At 51.1% G+C, this 19538-nt stretch overlaps 2 protein-coding genes across 2 annotated transcripts in view; one reads left to right on the top strand and one right to left on the bottom strand.

Annotated features, from left to right (window-relative positions):
• Positions 1-19538, bottom strand: part of Traf5 (TNF receptor associated factor 5) — a 42475-nt gene that overhangs the window by 19423 nt on the left and 3514 nt on the right. The window contains exons 2-3 of the mRNA XM_028882848.2: positions 3311-3529; positions 1566-1623 (exon numbers count right to left, since the gene is read on the bottom strand). Of these exons, the coding sequence (XP_028738681.1) occupies positions 1566-1623; positions 3311-3528 (276 nt within the window). The 5' untranslated portion in view covers position 3529. The remainder of the gene's footprint in view (positions 1-1565; positions 1624-3310; positions 3530-19538) is intronic.
• On the top strand, positions 14997-16797 carry LOC114702420 (keratin-associated protein 4-3-like). The gene is made up of 2 exons (XM_028882856.2): positions 14997-15035; positions 15445-16797. Exons 1-2 carry the CDS (start codon positions 14997-14999, stop codon positions 16528-16530), a joined length of 1125 nt encoding a protein of 374 aa, XP_028738689.1. The 3' UTR covers positions 16531-16797.

Here is a 19538-nt window from a genome sequence, read left to right as displayed (position 1 = left end):
GAGGATTTGCTACCTAGAACCAGCATGCGCTGTGGTAGGATGGTACAAAAGGGGCCACTGTTTTACAAAACTGACTAGCAGTTGTTGAAATGTTAACCCAGATGGGCAGTGGTGGCGCACGCCTTTAATCCCAACACTCAGGAGGCAGAGGCAGCCAGATTATTGAGTTCAAGGCCAACCTAGTCTACACAGTGAGTTCCAGGACAGTCAGGGCTACACAGAGAAACTCTGTCTCAAAAAACCAGAAAAGAAAAGAAAAGAAAAAACCTTCCCCCCAAAATCAATTAATTATAAAAAAGAAATGTTAAACCCAGTGCTGCCACATTACTCGAGAGTTCCACCCTCAGGTACATGTAGAACTGATCATCTGGGTTGCATACGTTCTGAAGCCAGCACGTAAGAGCAATGTTAGCTTCTTAAAGTAGACTTTAGGGTCATGGATATAATCATCTATATGAACTATATCTTTCCAAGGGCTGGGAATTGAGCCCCAGCTTGATGAATAAGGATCCACATAAACCACACCCTCAGCTCCTAATATGAGATACCAACTTTTCTTGGAGTGCTGGGGTAGATATATCTACATGTATACATCTCATGTGTGTGTGTGTGTGTGTGTGTGTGTGTGTGTGTGTGTGTGTGCATGCCTGCACGTATGTCTGTGTACCATGTGCATGCAGTGCCTGTGGAGGCCAGAAGAGAGCACTGGATCCCCTGGGGCTGAAGTTACAGTTGGTTGTGAGCCACCATGTGGATGCTGGGACTGAACTCACTGCTCTGGAAGAGCAGCCAGCGCTCTAACCATTGAGCCACCCATCTCCCCAGCCCCATATTTCAAAAATTTAAGCTTTGTATGTGAGTATTCACAACAGCATTATTCATAGTAGTCTAAAAAGTAGACACAACACAAATGTCTACTAACTGCTGATTGAGAAACCAAATGTGGTATATCTATACAACAGAATAGTATACAGCAATAAAAAAGAGTTGGAGTACTAACACAGTCAACCCAACCCCATGGATGAACCTTGAAAACCTGTTGAGTGGAGGAAAAAGGCATGATTCCATTTATGTGAAACATCCAACATTGCAGCTAAATCAAGGCAGAAACTAGACTGTGGTTTTCCTGGGCTAGAGATGTGTGAGAAGGTGAGAGCCAATGGGCAAGGGATTTCTTCTTGGGTGTCACTACACATCACAATGGCCACATGATTCTGAAAACAGCCCCGTAGAACCAGACATTTGAAAGGGAAACTTTATGAACCATAGCAATAAAGTTGTTACTAAACAGAACAATATGTCTTAGGGATTAGACAGAGGGGAAGGTGAACCCCAAGAAACGGGTGTTCTACCTTTCCCAGGAGCTTGATGTGTCAGGAGCTAGCATAGGTAAGTGGTGAGACCTGGGTGCGGTGTGGTCGGTAAAACCCACACATGCTCCAATCAGACAGGAGAAGGGTCTGATCTGACCCACAGGAGAGGACTACGGGCCCCAGACACTGTCCTGGATGTCAGCTCTGAATGTTGGCGCTTTCTCCAACACCCAAGTCAAATCAGTGACTCACCTCCTGGGGCTTGATGACCTCCTTGTCTACGGGGCAGATCGGCACTGCGCTCAGTTCTCTGGAGAGGAAAGTAGAGATGAGGTTGAAGTCAAGCATTTAGTCTTAACATTCCTTCCAAGAGCATCCAGGCACCCAGCCACACATTAGCCCTGAGTGCCCAGTCTCTGCATTGGCACAAGCTGTGTGTGCTACCCAGGCAGCAGCCTTGAGCCAGCTTCAGCAAACTTCATAGTCTTACAGCCTTCCTGGAAAATGTCTACCTACCCACCAGCATGCCATCAAACACAAGTTCCCCCGGATGGTGTTGATGGTCCCACCCCTGTCCAACATGCCGTACTACAGGCTGCCTCCTGAGATGGGGGCATGCCAGAGAGCAGACATCAGACCCACATCACCTGTGGTTCTTCACCTTCAGGACCCGGAGCTTAGTGGAGCAAACCAGCCCGAACACAGAGGTGTTGAAAGTGCAGACGTGTGGAGTGAGTGAGGATGGGCTTTGTAGCCCCTTTCAAAGCCTGGCAGCCACATCCACAGAAACCCCCAAAGCCTGCTTCCATGTCTCTCCGCGTCTCCCACAAGTGGCATGACCCAGATTGCTATGATTTTGATGTAAAGTATCTCCCCAGTCCCATCTGTTAAATACAGGCATGGTCCCCAGGGTGGTGCTGGTGGGATGCCTTAGCTCTGGAATCAACTAAGACCTGCATCTGGGCGGATTCTTTCCAGGAAGGATTCCCTGGGGCCGGTGGAGGGGGGTGCTTCTCTTGGAAAGGGCAGCACCTTCCTGCCTGATATAAAGCATTCCCAGGGAAAAGCTGCGCTGCCTGCCTGCTGTCACTTCCTCCTGTTAGTGCATCTACTCTGCCTTTCACCTGCTTCAGCGCCCAGCTTCTTCAACCTTCAGATGTATACTGGAGACCAGTGGCTCTCCAAGAATCCCCCAGGCCTTCAGAGCCTGTCTGGGGGCTGCTGTGGCATCCAGCCTGGTGGACTAAGCAACTGCCAGGTTCTCAGCCTTTCCACATGCAAGCAGACACTGTTGGCTTGCCCAGACTGCATCGTGAAAACCACTCCAGTAACCCCCTTCAGTGTACATTCATTCTACGGGTTCTGTTCCCTAGAGAACCTAACGTGTGGCGGAGCCCTGGAGAGGTGGAGCCTCATAAGGCTGTGCCCATGAAGGGGACGAGGGACCAGGCCCCTTCCTCTCCTCCCTTTCCTTCCTGGATGATGGAGTACTGTTTGGCTCCAGAATGTCGTCCCACCCTGGCGTGGCTGCTTTGTTACAGTTCCAAAGCAATGGACCTGTCAATCATGAACTGGCACCCCCAAAACTATGAGCCCAAGTGTACCCTTCCTGAGCTAATGACCTTGAACCTTTTGATGGAGTGATGTTACTGCATGGACAGTCCCATGGCAGTCAGGTCCCTTAAAGCCACGACAGCCTGCTACCTCAAACATGTGATCACCAGGGCAGCCACAATACAGACCCCACGAGCCCTCGCCAATAGACAGCTATGGTGACAGACTGTGTAGTGTGATTTTTAAGGCAGTGTGACTATGTGAAGGAGTCACAGGCAAAGAGGATTACACCTCAGCCAGGAGCTGGGACAGCGTCTCCCAAGCCACGACAACCCCCCCTAACCTCGGTTACAGCCCCATGGCCACAGCAGGCTCAGACTCCAGAATAGCACCTCCAGCTGTGTGGTCAGCTGCGGTCAGAGCTGCAGGTCCTGCAGACTCACCTCAGAGACAGGATGCAGTGCTGGCAGAAACGGTGCCCACAGCCCGTCTGGTGGGGGTTGTGAAGCACCGAGTGGCAGAAGGCACATCTGTAGCGGTCTTCCAGCTGCTCCACGAATTGGTACTCTGTGTCAGGCTCAAAGTCCAAGGAAATGGAGTTGCCGGAATTCTGTCGGTTGAAGGCACAGGGGACACCCCCTTTTTCCTCTGATTGTGCCATTCTGGGGAGTCAAAGAGATGGAACACTTCACTGGAAAATACCCAAACAGCAGCAACCACCATGTGTGGGTCATAATTAGCAGTTACGTCAGGATTCGAACAACTTCTTGCCACAGGGAGGCACCTGCGAGGGTGCAGATGGCTTCCAGCAAGGCTGTGTGATGGTCCCTCCTGGCTGGATTTATAATCCCCTTGAAGGCATTTCCAAGGGGATTAACTGAGAGAGGACTCACCCTGAATGTGGGCAGCACCATCACATAGACTGGGGTCCTGGGCCAAATAAAAAGGAGAAAGCCAGCTGAGCATGGATTTCCCCTTTCTCTGCTTCCAAATCCTTGGAGATGTGAGGAAACAGCCTCAGGCTCTCACCACCATAGCCATGCCTTTCCTCGGCTGGGCCTCAATCCCTCTCTTAGTTAGGCTTTTTTTTTATTGCTGTAAAGAGACACCATGACCACGCCAACTCTTATAAAGGAAACATTGACTTGAGGGTGGCTTGCTCACAGTTTCAGAGGCCCAGTCCATTATGATCATGAGGGGAGCGTGGCAACGTGCAGACAGACACGGCGCTGGAGCTGAGAGTGCTACTACATCTTGCAGACAACAGGAAGCTGACTGACTGTCACACTGAGGGAAGCTTGACCAAGAGACCTCAAATCCCGCCCCCACGGTGACACACTTCCTCAACAAGGCCTTAATAATTTCACCAATACCCTCCCTCTTTCTTCCTGCAGCAGTACAAGGGGAGCCTCACCAGAGTCTGAGCAAGCTGGACAGTGCTGGCACTCTGTCCAGAAGCCCAGTCCCCAGACTGCTGGGAAACAGATGTTGCATAACAGTCACCTGTTATTCACAGCCCCAGGACAGGACCAAGCCAAACCATGTCCCACCCAAACTAAGATTCCGTTAACTGCTTTCTCCTCCACTCCATTCTCCAAGGTGTACACCAGGATGGTATTTTCAGTGCTACTATGATTCAGCTACTGTGATTCGGTTGTGACTTCTCCTAGCTGTGATAAAAAGCCTACAATGAAAGCTGGGCGGTGGTGGTGCATGCCTTTAATCCCAGCATGCTGGAGGCAGAGGCAGGTGGTTCTCTGTGAGTTCGAGGCCAGCCTGGTCTACAAAGGGAGATCCAGGACAGCCAGGACTACACAAAGAAACCCTGTCTCAAAAAAATAAATAAATAAATAAAAATAAAAATAAAAAAATAAGAAGGAGGAGGAGGAGGAGAGAAAAGGTCTGTAATGTTAAACAGTCTACAGGACAACCCACCTGCCACCCCCAGCAACTACCCAGGACCTCTCTTTCCTTTGTCTACACTTCAGCCACACAGAATTCGTCGAGTTCTTCAAACCCACAAGCTTGCCTCCACCACAGGGCCCGTGCAGAGCTGCTCCCTGTGCCTGGGGTGTGTCCCTGAGTGCATGAGTATTGCCCTCTAGGAACCCCATCGCTACTGCTATCTCACATCAAAGCAACAGCCATTGGCTACAAGAGACTGTCCCAAGACTGGGGTCACTGACACTCCCTCAATTCTAGGAGGGCTCTCTAGGTGTAGGAGGCTGATCTGACTTCCTGTCTGTGAGGTTCTCTCTCTTTTGATTTCTGCTATATTTGAGATTAAAATAGAAGAATTTAAAAACATTTCATTAATGAAAAATTTTTATTTATTTTATGTGCACTGGTGTTTTGCCTGCATGCATGTCTGTGTGAGAGTGTTGGATCCTCTAGAACTGGAGTTACAGACATTTGTGAGCTGCCATGAGGGTGCTGGGAATTGAACCTGGGTCCTCTAGAAGAGCAACCAGTGCTCTTAACTGCTGAGCCATCCCTCCAGCCCCTCATTCATTTATTTTAATATAAGCCAATTATATGTTAGCATTAGTAATTTTTTAATGAAAAAAATCAACAAAAAGTCACATTGTTTCACCATTTTTTGTCCGTCTTCAAATCCTGCTCAACAGGCCACAGCTGAATCCTCACCTGGGCACTACAGCATCCCGCCTCTGGAAACTTCTGGAAAACACGCCTGTGCGTTTGTTTGTGAAGGGGGAGCAGAAGCGGCCAACGGTGTGGTTTGTTTGCAGGTGCAGATCCTCTAACCAGGAATCAGACAGCCCAAGACAGCGCCACACCAATATTCTCTCACTGTGGCCATTGCCACTGGCCAAAGCCAGAAGCCACAGGACTCTCCTTACCTAGTTTGCCAGAAGCTGGCAAGTACCAGCAATGCTTTGCCAGTAGAAGCTGCTTAGGCACACAGGTCCCTGAAGCTCATTTTGGGAAACACGTTTGGTCTGGCTGCTGGGCCTGGGGCTGCTGGGCCTGGGGCTGCTGGGCCTGGGGCTGCTGGGCTAGTGGTTCTTACTGTCACGGACACTCTCTTGCTCCTGGTGAGCAGAGAGCAGGGCATCAGGACTGAACATCTTTCCTTCTGTCATTTGCTTTTGTACTTCCTAGACCCGTTCCAATGCCTGTGCCTGTGAGCACTGAACACTCCCGAGCCGACCGGGGTCCAACCGTGACTTTGATCTCATCACATGTTTAAAATTCAGCTCGTATGGTCAGCTGTCAGGTAGGGACTTCTGATCTTCAGGACAGAGTTCCTGTGCAGGAAAGGAAAGGAAATGGGGTGTGTCCTAAGGTGGGGTACTGCTCCTTCCTCCCACGCTTCCTCAAGCCTCCACCCACTCGGCTCATCCACAGGAAAGCCCAACAGAACCACAATAGGCTGATATCTTTTCACCTAACATACTAATTAACCAGATGCTTCCAGTTGGTAATGGGGGATACATACGCATGTTAAAACCTTCCCCTCAGAGTTACAAGAGCCATGTGACAGAACCAGCAAAAAGGGAGAAACCAGCAATCACCATGGAGTATGAGAGCCTGCGTACTCCTGACAGAGGCTATTCTGCAAGCAATGGAATGCACAGATCGCCGGAGAGTTACCAGTTCAAGCCAAGAAAGAAGAGAAATTGCATCCATCTGCTTTCTAAAACTCATTTTTAAACCTCATTTTTCTGTTTCATAAACAAATGTATCTTTTCTAGAATTCAAGAATTCCAAAGGACAGCAATGAGTATCACATTTTAAGTACTTAAAAGACTTCAGAGTGTCTATGTGTGTGTGCATGCACGTCAGGATCCCCTGGAGCTGGGGCCATGGGAGGCTATGAGCTGCCAGATGTGGGGAATGGGAACTGAGCTCCAGTCCAGGAGTGGCATCCTCTCCGTATCCTCTCAGCCATCTCTCTAGCTCCCAACAATTTAAGTTCTTGACTCACCTTATGTTATTGTTTATTAACTCATTTTAGGAGCACATAAATACTCTCAAATGTGGAAGCTGTGAACATTTAGCTTTCTGCAAAAATGTTACTTGTCTTAGTCTCAGGTTTAGCAAAGTAAGGTAGTCCTTGCTTGTCTGTCCACCCACCTCCAGTGTCCCAATACCCTGTTTGGATTCATAAGTATTTGGAAAATTTGGGAATGTTTTCAGACACTGTGTTACAGTTTCTAAGAAGCCCAAGTGGGTTCCAAGCTCTGGTTGCTGGGGGAGATTCAGGACCTTCAGCAAAACTCAGAAGCATGCTCAAGACCAGCAACTGGACACTATCTGCCCCACATCCCACCAGCTATGAAGCCCTGAGTAAGACCTGCCCATCTCCCACCATGGCAGACTGCCCATCCACTGACTGCCACACAGGCACAGGTCTGGAGCCGGCACAGGCCTGTGATAGTCAACTGTCCTTGAGGCCCTACAAGGGCAGGATTCTGACAGAAAATGATATTACAATATCGCAGTGGCAAGTGCCACCAAAGGAGACTTTGATGAGGGATTTCTGGAGTCTGGAAGAGGCCTAGGAAAAGTCTGCTGAACCGACCGCCTCTGTTGAGCTCACAAAGAAAGCAGCTCACAGCTGGACTGAAGGAGCATTTTATGGATGAAAAACATAAAGGAATTTCCCAGAGGGTATCGAACAAGTTCTAGATTGGTTAATAATAAACTATATCCAGTGTGACATGAAAGCGATGGCCAGTTGTTTACTGCCTGCTGAGAGCCGTCCGGTACATCGCTTCGCTGAAGTCTGTACTGAGCTGGGGGGGGGGGGGGGGGGGGGGGGGGGGGGGGGGGGGGGGGGGGGGGGGGGGCTGGGGGGGGGGGGGGCGGGGGGGGGGTCCATCCTGTACTCGCTACGCTGGAGTCTGTACTGAGCTGGGGTGGCTGCGGGGGGCGGGGGGGGGTCCATCCTGTACCCACTATGCTGGGGTCTGCACCCTGAGCTGGGGTGGTCCATCCTGTGCTCACTGTGCTGGGGTCTGTACTGAGCTGGGGTGGTCCATCCTGTACTCACTATGCTGGAGTCTGTACTGAGCTGGGGTGGTCCATCCTGTGCTCACTATGCTGGAGTCTGTACTGAGCTGGGGTGGTCCATCCTGTGCTCACTGTGCTGGGGTCCTGTACTGGGGTCTGTACTGAGCTGGGTCCTCTGTACTGGGGGTCTGAGCTGGGGTGGTCCATCCTGTACCCACTATGCTGGGGTCTGTACTGAGCTGGGGGGGTCCATCTCTACTCTTGCTAGGTTAGGGTCTGAACCAGAAGGTGGGGTGAGGGTTGGCACAGCAGACTCTCGAAGGAGAATGAAGTGAGAACACGATGGGGCAGCACCTCGACATGACCTCATCTGTGTGGCTCTCACCAATGCCAGATGGCCCTTCTCCTCAGCCAGTTCTCACCAGCCTCGTTCAGCACAGTCCCAGATGATGATCGGCAGAACCACCCACCACCGCCCCTTGTGCCTTCAGCCCTAGAGGGCGTGGCTCCTGCTGTCAACCGCCTCATTTCCCAGCAGTCTCTCTGGGTCTTCTATTTGGCTTCTTGGTTTTCTGTCACCTGTGTACCCGATGCCTACATAACCGAACTCACTTTCAGAAACAGCTCAACCAGGACTCTACAGCTTGTCTCTCTGGTGTAGGCTTATGTATGTGGAGGATGGACAGCTGGGGATTATGGGAAGACGCTGCTGCAGTGCACACAGCAGGGCGGAGCTGCCCTGCTGAGCCAAAGCAGAGCCCTCCCTCACTTGGGAAGCATTTCTGAGGTTACGGATGGGACGGGACAGGCCAGTGTTGGGGAGGAAGAAGGCAGAGCCCTCCTTCACTTGGGAAGCATTTCTAGGTTACAGATGGGACTGGGACAGGCCAGTGTTGGGGAGGAAGAAGAGGAAGAGCCAGGAGGGCGGGGCTTCAGCTCCTCAGAGAAGTGTGCTCTCTCTCTGACTGCCAAGTCTACTTCCTCATTTCCAGCAGCTTAGCAGACAGCAAAGGATGTGGGTGCAGGGCTGAACGGCATCTCTGGAGCCACGGACCCACGCATGTCCCGAGGTACTGCTGCCCCTAGTCGGGAGGGAAGCCTCTGGGGAACACAGTCTCCCCGCCAGTCAGCTAGTGCCAACCAGGGATATTTTTAAGTCTCCAGGGAAAGCCACTGCAGTTTCCCTCAAAGGCCTGCTTGGCTCCAAAGCTCTGGACCTCCTCCACAGCTGCCACTCTGTGTGGTCCCCACTTTGTACAAACGTCCCCGGGGACAGCCACTCCTCATTACTCTCCTGAGGAACCAGCAGCGCTCAGTCAACAGTTGGTAAATAAGGACACAGGAGCCCAACATAAGGTCACATGCAGAAGGGCTACTAGATTCGGGGCCCTGAAGACAGTCCAGGCCAGGTCCGGCTGAAGGGCCAGGTTTGAATCCCAGCACCCATGTGGTGGCTCACAACCATCCATAACTCCAGTTCCAGGGGATCCAATGCTCTCTTCTGACCTCTGCAGGCACAGACATACATTTGAGCAAAACACTCATACACATTAAATAAATAAATCTTTAAAAAATGAAAAAAAAAAAAATAAAAAAAAAAACAGAACAGGATATACGGTCCAGCTGTGGTGGGGTGGGTGGGGATACAGGAGTAAAGGAAGTTGGCAATTACAGAATACGATAAGCTCTTTGAAGAAAATAAGGAGGAGCTGTGAGAGCCAGTGCTAGAGGGGCAGGGTACACCCTGTCAGAGAAACAGAAGGAGGCCATGCTGCCCGAGTGCCATGGTGGAGGAGGGTGGCGGGAGGGGGCAGGAGCCAGAGTTGCTGAGTCAGTGGACCAGGGAGGCGCTCTGGCCTGTTCTGCCAGCAGAGTGCAGAGACCCTGCATGGGCTGCTCTGGTTCTAAAAAGACCTTTCCAGATGCCGAACAGAGGGTGGCTGAGGGTCAGCAGTGTCAAAGACAGGAGGCTGACTCCACCCAGGGGGGAGGGAGACAGGGCAGGCCCCTGTGATGTGGGGCTTGTGGGTCCCCAGAGAAACCAAGGCTGGCTTTGGGGATTTAAGTCCCCACACCTGGGCAGAGGTGCTGGCATCCAAGGAAACGGGGAAAGGTAGGGTGAAAGGAGAGATGTCAGGAGCTGTCTGGGGCCCTAGGAAGATGGCCCAGCTCCTTTCCCGAAGACACGGCTCTGGTCTCAGCACAATGTGCCGCGCCTCCCACCCCCTCAGGCCTCACTTCCTCACCATCTGTCTGCCCAGAGCATGTTGTCTTGCTGTGTTTTCTCCCCTTGCACTCGGAGAGAATGTGAGGGCGGCCAGGGCTGGGGCCACAGCAGTAGCTTCTGGGGGGCATAGTTCCCTGCTGGCTAGCGCACACTTGAGAGCGGTACATGTGCAATTCTAGGGTTTTTCTAGGTCCTGACGTATGTGTGAGCTTTTCATCAGGTACCTGCTGCTTCCCCAGACGAGCCCAAGGGCTGCTCTCCACATCTGGCCTCTTTCAGTAAGTTGTTCTCCTACCCAGAGCTCTGTGTGTGTGTGTGTGTGTGTGTGTGTGTGTGTGTGTGTGTGTGTGTGTGGCAGGGGGGAGGTGTGCAGGCGTGCCCGGCCCTCAGGCTGTCCTCCCCCTACCCCCCACCACAGCCACACAGCCCACCCTTCTCTACTCCCCAGCTCCAGGCACAGCTGTACCCACATGTGTGCATGCATGTGCAGTCCAGAAGTCACCCTCAGGTGTCATTCTCAGGAGCTGTCCCTTGCTCTCTGAGACAGGGTCTCTCATTGGTCTTGACTTCACGAACGAGGCCAGCAAGCACGTCACGAGCTGAGCCGTCCGTCTTCCCACCCAGTTGTTGCCAGTTTTCATTTCTGTTTTATCTTCTGGGAACACTTTCCTGCCTCCTTACTCAGTGCGCTGTTCAGAATTCAGTGATATTGGGCCATCCCACCATGCAGTCGGTCAGGCAGCTGCCATGTGCAAAACACCCCATCTCTACAGACAGACTGGGGAACAAAAAGCACTGCTGAGTTCTGACAGAACCACGCCTTCCCAGCAGATCTGTGTCCCTTACCAAATACCCCAGCATCTTTCTGAGATCTTCCCTACCCTCCTGAGTGCATCAGTATTCTGCTCTGATTACTTGAATAAACTGGGGTGTGGGGCTGAGTCACCTGGGGGTGAGGGCTGAGTCTGTCATAGCCCTCCTGCCTTTTGAACCAGTGGTCTGTGGCATATCCATCCCTCTTCAATCCTCCTGGCCTGGGGGACACTGAACTCTTAGGTTCTCCTCCAAGGCTGACCACATCTTTAGAGGTTCCTCCTCCTGCTCAACACCCCACTTCCTGCAGGGCTCCCCAGACAGAGCTGCTTCTCTACCCTTGGTCTCAGCCACAACTCCCAGTTCTCATTAGAAAGACTCCCTCCTCTGAAGCCAGACTGCTTCTGAAGGCAGGTAAGCGCCCTGCTCCATCAAGCAGGCGGCTTACAGCACAGATTCACAGTTCTTTTTCCTCTCTCCCTTTCTGGCCATCCCAGTTGTTCACACAGACAGATACATGGGGCACACACACATGGAATGTGACATTCCAGTGATCATGTGGACACAGAACTATACACACTCAACAACAAACATGCTAGATTTAGCTTAGAAATCTGAAGCATTTTCAAGTGAGAATTGAGCCCCTGGTCCACCTTCCATGGTCTGGAGGTGTTCTGAAGGAAACAGAGACTGAAATCACCCTAGTCAGGCTCCAGAACATGCACGGCAGTGAGTACAGTGGCTGTGGCTTCTGTTACCTGAGATCAATGTCTCAAACTATTAAGGGGAAAAGTTCCAGAAATAAATAATTCATGAGTTTTAAGCTGCACACACCATTTCTTGGTGGCATGTTGAAATCTTATGCCTTCCTACCCTATCTTGCTTGTGATATGGACCTTATCTTTTTGGGGGGGATGGGTTTCCAAGACAGGGTTTCCCTGGATGTCCTAGAACTTGCTCTGTAGACCAGGCTGGCCTCGAACTCATAGAGATCTGCCTGCCTCTGCCTCCCAAGTGCTGGGACTAAAGGTGTGCGCCACCACTGCCAGGTGGACCTTCTCTTTCTCCAGAGTATCTAGGCTGTATTCACTACCCACCCATTAGTCATCTGGAAGTTGTCTTTTTATCAGATCAACTTCTATGATTTCTCAGAGCTTCATTATTCATTATCACACATGAATAAGTAATGATACTGGCAGTTTATTATAGCATATAGTTTTATTTTGTTTATTATTAGTTGCTCATCTCTTACTGTAATTAATTTATAAATTAAACTCAGTTATATGAGTAGGAAAAACATAGTAAACATAGGTCCAGTATTATCCAAGGTATGAGGTAGCCACTGGGTATTTTGGAAGGAGTCCTTTGATACTTAGAAGCCTTGGTTTGACCACTGGTGGCTTTTAGCTGCCAAAGGTCATGTTCCACCTTTCACTGATGCCTCAGTCCAAGCTCAGTAATACATCTCCATCTCAAGGCTAGAAACTGGCCACAGACATGAGCTGAAACATGGGTTCATATTTTATGAGATGCAGATAGGGAGACCCCTTCTAACTGGCAGGGAGGCCAACAGTGACTAAGGCCCATGGAGAAAACAGATGGACCAAAGGTGGTACTCCCAGCCCAATCTCACAGAGCAGGGCAGAGGCTTGTGAGGTCTACTACCCAGGCACACCCCAGATACCTAACCCATATGGTGGGCATTCCAGGGTCAGCTCCAGCACCGTTTCCCTTAGATACTCAGTATTGACCACTATCAGGATGGATACCACAGGAGAGGGGAACAACAGGGAGCCGGTGAGGCAATGTAAGAAAAGCAGGCAGAATGAATTTGGGGTAACTTTTTCCTCCCTCAGTGGAACCAGTCATCTCTGGAAAGATTCATGAGATGAGCTAGCCACTGACTTCACAAATAAATATCAGGCAAAAGTATCAATAGAGTGGCCAAGGGTGATGCACATACCAGCACCTTGGAGACTGAGGTCAACTGGGCTATATATTAAATAATGCGATAAAGAAAAAGAGACAGAAACTGTATCCAGAGGGACTGTCCTGACTGAAGCAGTACCTGTGAAGGTAATTCTATGGGACCTATAGCTTGATTATTTTTTAAAAATTATTTATTTTTATTTTATGTGAATAGTGTCTTGCCTGCATGTATGTCTGTGCTCAACAGGCATGCAATGCCCATAGAGGCCAGGAGAGGGCGTCCAGTCCACTGGAATTGGAATTACAGCCAGTGATTAGCCTTCATGTGGGTGGCAGGATACACACTGGGGTCCTCTGGAAGAGCAGCCAGTGATCCTTTAACTACCGAGCCAGCTTCCCACGCCCTATAGCCTGATTCTTCATCTGCTACAGCTTGTGCTTTCACATGTAGTCTCCTACTTAGGTGTAGATGTCACCAACCGTCTTATTAAATAAGAAACACAGAACCAATGTAAAAGAGAAAGCCAAGAGATCAGAATCAGAGCTAAAACCTTACCCTTCCTCCTGTGGTGGTCCTACCTCTCTGAAAGAGACCTAATTCCTGTGTGGTTGTCTTTATATAGTCTTTCTGTTCTGCCTTCTCATTGGTTGTAAACCCAACCACATGACTGCCTCGTCACTGCCTGTCTGTAGAGACTTCCATGTCTTCTATGGTATTGAGATTAAAGGCGTGTGTCTCCAATGTTGGCTGTATCCCTGAACACACAGAGATCTACCTAGCTCTGTCTACCAAGTGCTGGGATTAAAGGCGTGTGTCACCACCGCCACACTCTTGCTATGGCTCTAATAGCTCTGACCCCCGGGGAACTTTATTTATTAACGTGCAATTAAAATCACATTTCAGTACAAATAAAATACCACCATATTTAGGGCTTCTACCATGTAACAAAATAACCAGCCTCGAATCATACAGCTGTAAGCAGGCAAGGTTTATTTATTTTTTTAAGAGATTTGTTTTTATGTGTATGAGTGTTTTGTCTGCATGTGTGTAAATACACTGTGTGTGCAGTGCCCGCAGAGTCCAGAAGAGGGTGCTGGGCACCCTGGACTAGAATTATGGGCAGCTATATCTCTCCAAGTGGGTGCTGGGAAGTGAACCCAAGTCCTCTGCAAGAGCAGCAAGTGTGTCTACCACTGAGCCATCTCTCCAGGCCCCGAAGTAGAGATTTAAACACAGATCGCTCATCCTTGATCCAAAAGGTGGGGATGATAGTGCTTTTGGATTTTGAGTTTTAATTTATTTTTAAAATTTTGAAGTTTTGAAACATTTGTATATACATAACAAAATAACTTGGAAATGGGATCCAAGTTTAAATGTAAAAACTCATTTAGGTTTTATTACACCTTATACATATAGCCTGGAGCTAAGTGAAAGAATGTGTGTGCACACTTGCATGTGACTGAACCTAAGACCTTACATATGCTAAGTAAGTGCTCTATCACTGAGTCCTGACCTCCCCCCTTTGTTTTTTTTTTTTTTTACATTTTGAGATGGGGTCTCACTAAGTTGCCCAGGTTAGCCTTGAACATACTCTGGAGCTCAGGCACACTTGAATTTGCCATCTTCCTGTCCCAGCCTCTACTTGTTCTGATCCTGTCGGCAGCTTGGGCCCCTCCCTCGAACCCCAGCCTCACTTCAGTTCCCCAGTGCACTCCTTCCCATTGGCAAGTGCCACACCCGACCCCCAGGGCCCACTCCAACCTGCTCCTGTGACCCCATCCTAGTCAAACGCTGCCACCCCCACCCCCACCCTGTGGCTTGGCCTCCAAACTTGGGCCTTATCCTTGGCTCCTCGCTGCCTCGCAACACCGAATCCTGTTGCTCTCCTGTCCCTAGCCGGCCCCCACAGAACCACTTTCAGTGGACCCACCCTCACCCATGCCGCAGCCAGCTCTCCACGGGTGAAATTGGTCTCAAGGCTGGCCTCTGAAGCGGCTTTACTCCTTTACAGCCCTGTAGTCATAACGGCCCTTTTAAAGACTGGAAGTCGGTGAAGCCCAGTCCCAGTGGATATGAAACACTCCGCAGCTAAGGCTCAGGGAACACCACTGCGGAAGAGCAGACAGGAAGGCTGTAAGAGCCAGAGGTCAGCGAGTTTGCTGGGAGATTGTATTCCCTCGTAATGTCAGAAACCACGCCCACAAAGCATGACTACCCAGATGTGAGTGGAACAAAGATAACAACTATGGACATGCCACAGTGGACGGGGGACGTCCATGAGGACTCAGTCCTCCACAGAGGAAACTATAGGAAACTCTTGATTGCTGTGAGTGGGAGCTGGGCAGGTTACATTTAGGAATATACATATCTATACATATACGTATATACATGTAACACAATTAATGAAAAAAGAGGCCAAGAATTAGAAAGAGAGCAAGGAGGGATATATGGGAGGGTTTGGAGGGATAAAAGGGAAGTGAGAAATGAAGTATTATAATCTTAAAAAAAGACACTCAGGGTGGGAGCCGCTGTCCTTAGCAGTCCGGGCTGCCCTGCCTCACTCCGTGTTCTTATTTCCTCCCCCTCCCCCACCCCCTCCAGCCACAACAGCCTTCTGTGTGCTTTGACAGCAGAACAGCCTTCTGCTTCAAGCCTACCTCAGCAGCCCACACAGAAGCCCAGCACCCCGTCCTGCTGCACCCTGTCATCCTGCTGCACCCCAACCTGCTGCACTCCGTCCTCCTGCTGTACCCCAACCTGCTGCACCCCGTCATCCTGATGCACCTCATTCTCCTGCTGCACCCCGTCATCCTGCTGCACCCCGTCCTGCTGCACCCTGTCATCCTGCTGCACCCCGTCATCCTGCTGCACCCCGTCATCCTGCACCCCGTCATCCTGCTGCACCCCATCCTGCTGCACCCTCATCCTGCTGCACCCCATCATCCTGCTGCACCCCGTCATCCTGCTGCACCCCAACCTGCTGCACCCCGTCATCCTGCTGCACCCCATCCTGCTGCACCCCGTCATCCTGCTGCACCCCGCCCTCCTGTTGCACCCTATCATTCTGCTGCACCCCAACCTGCTGCACCCTGTCATCCTGCTGCACCCCGTCCTGCTGCACCCCAACCTGCTGTATCCCATCATCCTGCTGCACCCCGTCCTGCTGCACCCCGTCATCCTGCTGCACCCCAACCTGCTGCACCCCGTCATCCTGCTGCACCCCGTCCTGCTGCACCCCAACCTGCTGCACCCCGTCATCCTGCTGCACCCCGTCATCCTGCTGCACCCCAACCTGCTGCACCCCATCATCCTGCTGCACCCCGTCCTGCTGCACCCCGTCATCCTGCTGCACCCCGTCCTGCTGCACCCCGTCATCCTGCTGCACCCCGTCCTGCTGCACCCCGTCATCCTGCTGCACCCCGTCCTGCTGCACCCCGTCATCCTGCTGCACCCCAACCTGCTGCACCCCATCATCCTGCTGCACCCCGTCATCCTGCTGCACCCCGTCATCCTGCTGCACCCCAACCTGCTGTACCCCGTCATCCTGCACCCCGTCATCCTGCTGCACCCCGTCATCCTGCTGCACCCCAACCTGCTGCACCCCAACCTGCTGCACCCCGTCCTGCTGCACCCATTTTCTCCACAGCACCATGGGGGCGGGCGGGGTGTTTCTTCTGCTTACTGAGCTCCGGGCCTTGGAGCCTTGCACACCATAGGTGCTCAGTACTGACTGAGACGAACAATTCACAGCGAGCAGGAGCCTCCGCGCCACTGAGCACACCGCTCAGGGACTAACTTTTATGCCAGCTATCTGAAAGCTTTGAAATCCTCTGGGTAGAGCAAGGCTGGCCTGGGGTGGGCTGCAGGTGGAGACTGAAGTCTGAACAATGTTCCCCACTCACAGGGAAGAGCCCTAGAGGAGGCTCCAGCCTCAGAGCACTAGGTGCCTGGGTAAAGGGCTGAGAAGGATGTACACAGACAGGCAACAGTCCAGGTCACCTGATGTCCATGGGGCATCTGGGTCCCGCAACCTGAGGGACCCACTACACAAAGTGCTAGGTCTAAAGTCCCACAGACCAGGGTCCCTTCATGAAATTTCACTGTGACAATAGTATGAGGCCAGCCTTTTGATTTCAGCCCTTCGTGTTTTCAAGTATCTATTTCAAACTTTTCTCTACAAACCTTGACCACTCCCTCCAGCCTCCCCGGGAAACTTCACTTCCTACTGCACAGAAAACACAGAAGTCATCAGACCAGAACAGCCTCTACTTCCTGCCACCACACCTGTGCCTCCCTGCACGGGGGCCACGATCTGCCCTGGCTCTCTCATAGTGGCTGCAGAGGTAACCTCGGAATTCAGCCAAGCTCCCCAGCTGGCAAATGCCTGCCCTGGACTCCTGGGCAGCGTCTATGGTTGCTTCTCATGCATGCTCACCTGCTCTACGTTAACTCTCCACATCAGCCAGCTCCATCCTTCAGTTTCACGGGACTGAGCAGAGCCAAAGCTCCGGACTCTCAGACGTCCCTGGAATCCCTGTGCCTTGTCCCCACTAGCCCACATCTCATTCCACACAACCTCAGCTTCCCAAGAAGGACATACACTCTTACCACCCCCAAACTTCTCTTTTCAGGCCTCTTGTGACTGACTTCACTAGTGCCACTGGTCATCTGGTCTTCCCTTATCTGTCCTTGAGGCAGCTTGTGACACAGTTAAACCCCCAACTATTCAGACTTAACACAGGTACTTTAAAATACTGAGGAGCTTCCTTGAAACCAACTGAGCTGGCATGGAAGATGGTGTACCACGATGTGAGGTCCACGCCTCTCCTCTCAACCCAGACATCCTCCCCGAGAGACCCACCTGCACGACTGTAGACCTCAGACACTCCGAAGTCAGTGCATCCAAAAAGGAGCAGACGGCCCGCCCTGGGCTGCTTTCTCCAGAGTTACTTCTAGGAAGATATTCATCCCCTTCTCCAGCAATGAAGCCAGCGCAACACACGTCACCTGTGGATTCTGCCCATGTCCCTCAAGCCCTATCTGGTTTTATAGCCATGCCATTTTGTTCTGTTTCTTTTACAAAACACTTACTCTCATGTGTGTGAGTGTTTTGCCTGCGTGCATGTGTGTGCACCACATACACACAATGCCTTCGGAGTCCAGAAGAGGGCATCAGATCCTTTGGAACCAGAGTTATAGACCATTGTGAGCTGCCATGTGGGTGCTGGGAACTGAACCCAGCTCCTCTACAAGAGCAGCCAGTGCTTGATGGGGGAATGTCTTTCTGTACGCTGCGAATATGTGTTGCTCTGATTGGTTGATAAATAAAGCAGTTTGGCCTATGGCAAGGCAGCTTAGAGGCAGACAGGAAATTCAAAGGGAGAGACAGGAAGAAGGCCGAGGGAGATGCCAGCGAGCTGCCCAAGGAGCAACATGTAATGGGATGCAGGTAAAGCCATGGAACATGTGGTGACACATAGATTAATAGTTATGGGCTAATTTAAGATATAAGAGCTAGCTAGCAAAAGGCTTGAGCCATGACCATGCAGTTATACTTAATATAAGCTTCTGAGTGATGATTTTATACGTGGCTGCGGAGTCCATGGGGCTGGGCAGGACTGGAGAAAACTTCAACTACAAGTGCTCTTAGCTGCCACCTCCCCAGCACAGCACGGCTCTGTTTCTTTTTTCTTTGATTTATGCTGACCTGGGAGAGAGGACAAATGTTCCTAGGCTGTACCCAAGCTGTGTTCCCAGCGCCTTCCTCAGGAGGCAGAAGAACCTCTGCAGTATCTGCTTGGCCTGGTCCCATTCACCAACCCTCCTCCTCCAGTTCTAAGCCACCCAGGGGGAAGCCCTGGCTGGTGACTACAAGTCAGCCCCACCACTGCCTGCTCCTGGTGACCTGGAGTCTCTGGTTCGCTTCTCTGGTCTGCTTTATTTCCCTCTGCTAGGTCCCTGTGTTGACCTTCTACCAAATGCTATTCTTCTTTAAAATGGCAGTCCGCCTTGGATCTTTCCAAGGACCTAAATCCTAGCCCCCAAGCCTCTGCCTCTGAAGCTGCCTGGGACTCATTCTACCTAATCCCCACTGTGTCTTGTCCCATGAGGTCTCTGGTCTAGACTAAGAAGAAACAGCATAGGATGACATAAATTTCTGGCCTATGCTGGCACATGGAAGTTCATCTGCTAGCCTGTCTGCTTTAGGTCAGGCATGCCTTCCCCAGATCCAGAGATCTCACAACTCTAGTGCTGTTAACACACAGCCTTCCTGAGCTCTCATACTCTGGGCTTGGTATAGATATTGGTCTCATTTTTCCCGTCCAGAGCCCCAGGTGGGAGACATCACCACCTCTTCAAGCCAGTGGGACTAAGATCCTTATGAGACTTGGGCAACTTGCCTTGATCACATGACCATACCCAGAAGGTCAAAACTCCAGATTTGACTGCTTCTTGTGCTGAGACACCAAATACCCACAATCCTAGCATTTGGGAGGCTGAGGCAGGAAGGCTGCTGCGAAGTTCCAGGCCAGTCTGGGCTACACAGTGAGTTCAAGGGAAGCCTGAGCTATAGTGACATTTTATCTCAAAAATAAAAGAAAGCAATCCAGATTTGAATCCCAGCCTGCCAGATTATGCAATCCACACTCTTCCACTCTGACATACCGAAAGCAATGTGTGTAAACCAGTAAGGCTTACAGAGACAATCTGCAGTGTGGTGGAA

Source organism: Peromyscus leucopus, chromosome 15, assembly GCF_004664715.2.
Source record: "Peromyscus leucopus breed LL Stock chromosome 15, UCI_PerLeu_2.1, whole genome shotgun sequence".
NCBI classification, from domain to species: Eukaryota; Metazoa; Chordata; class Mammalia; order Rodentia; family Cricetidae; genus Peromyscus; species Peromyscus leucopus.
Note: the sequence above shows the minus strand (reverse complement) of the source record. Positions and strands in the feature narration are given on the sequence as shown.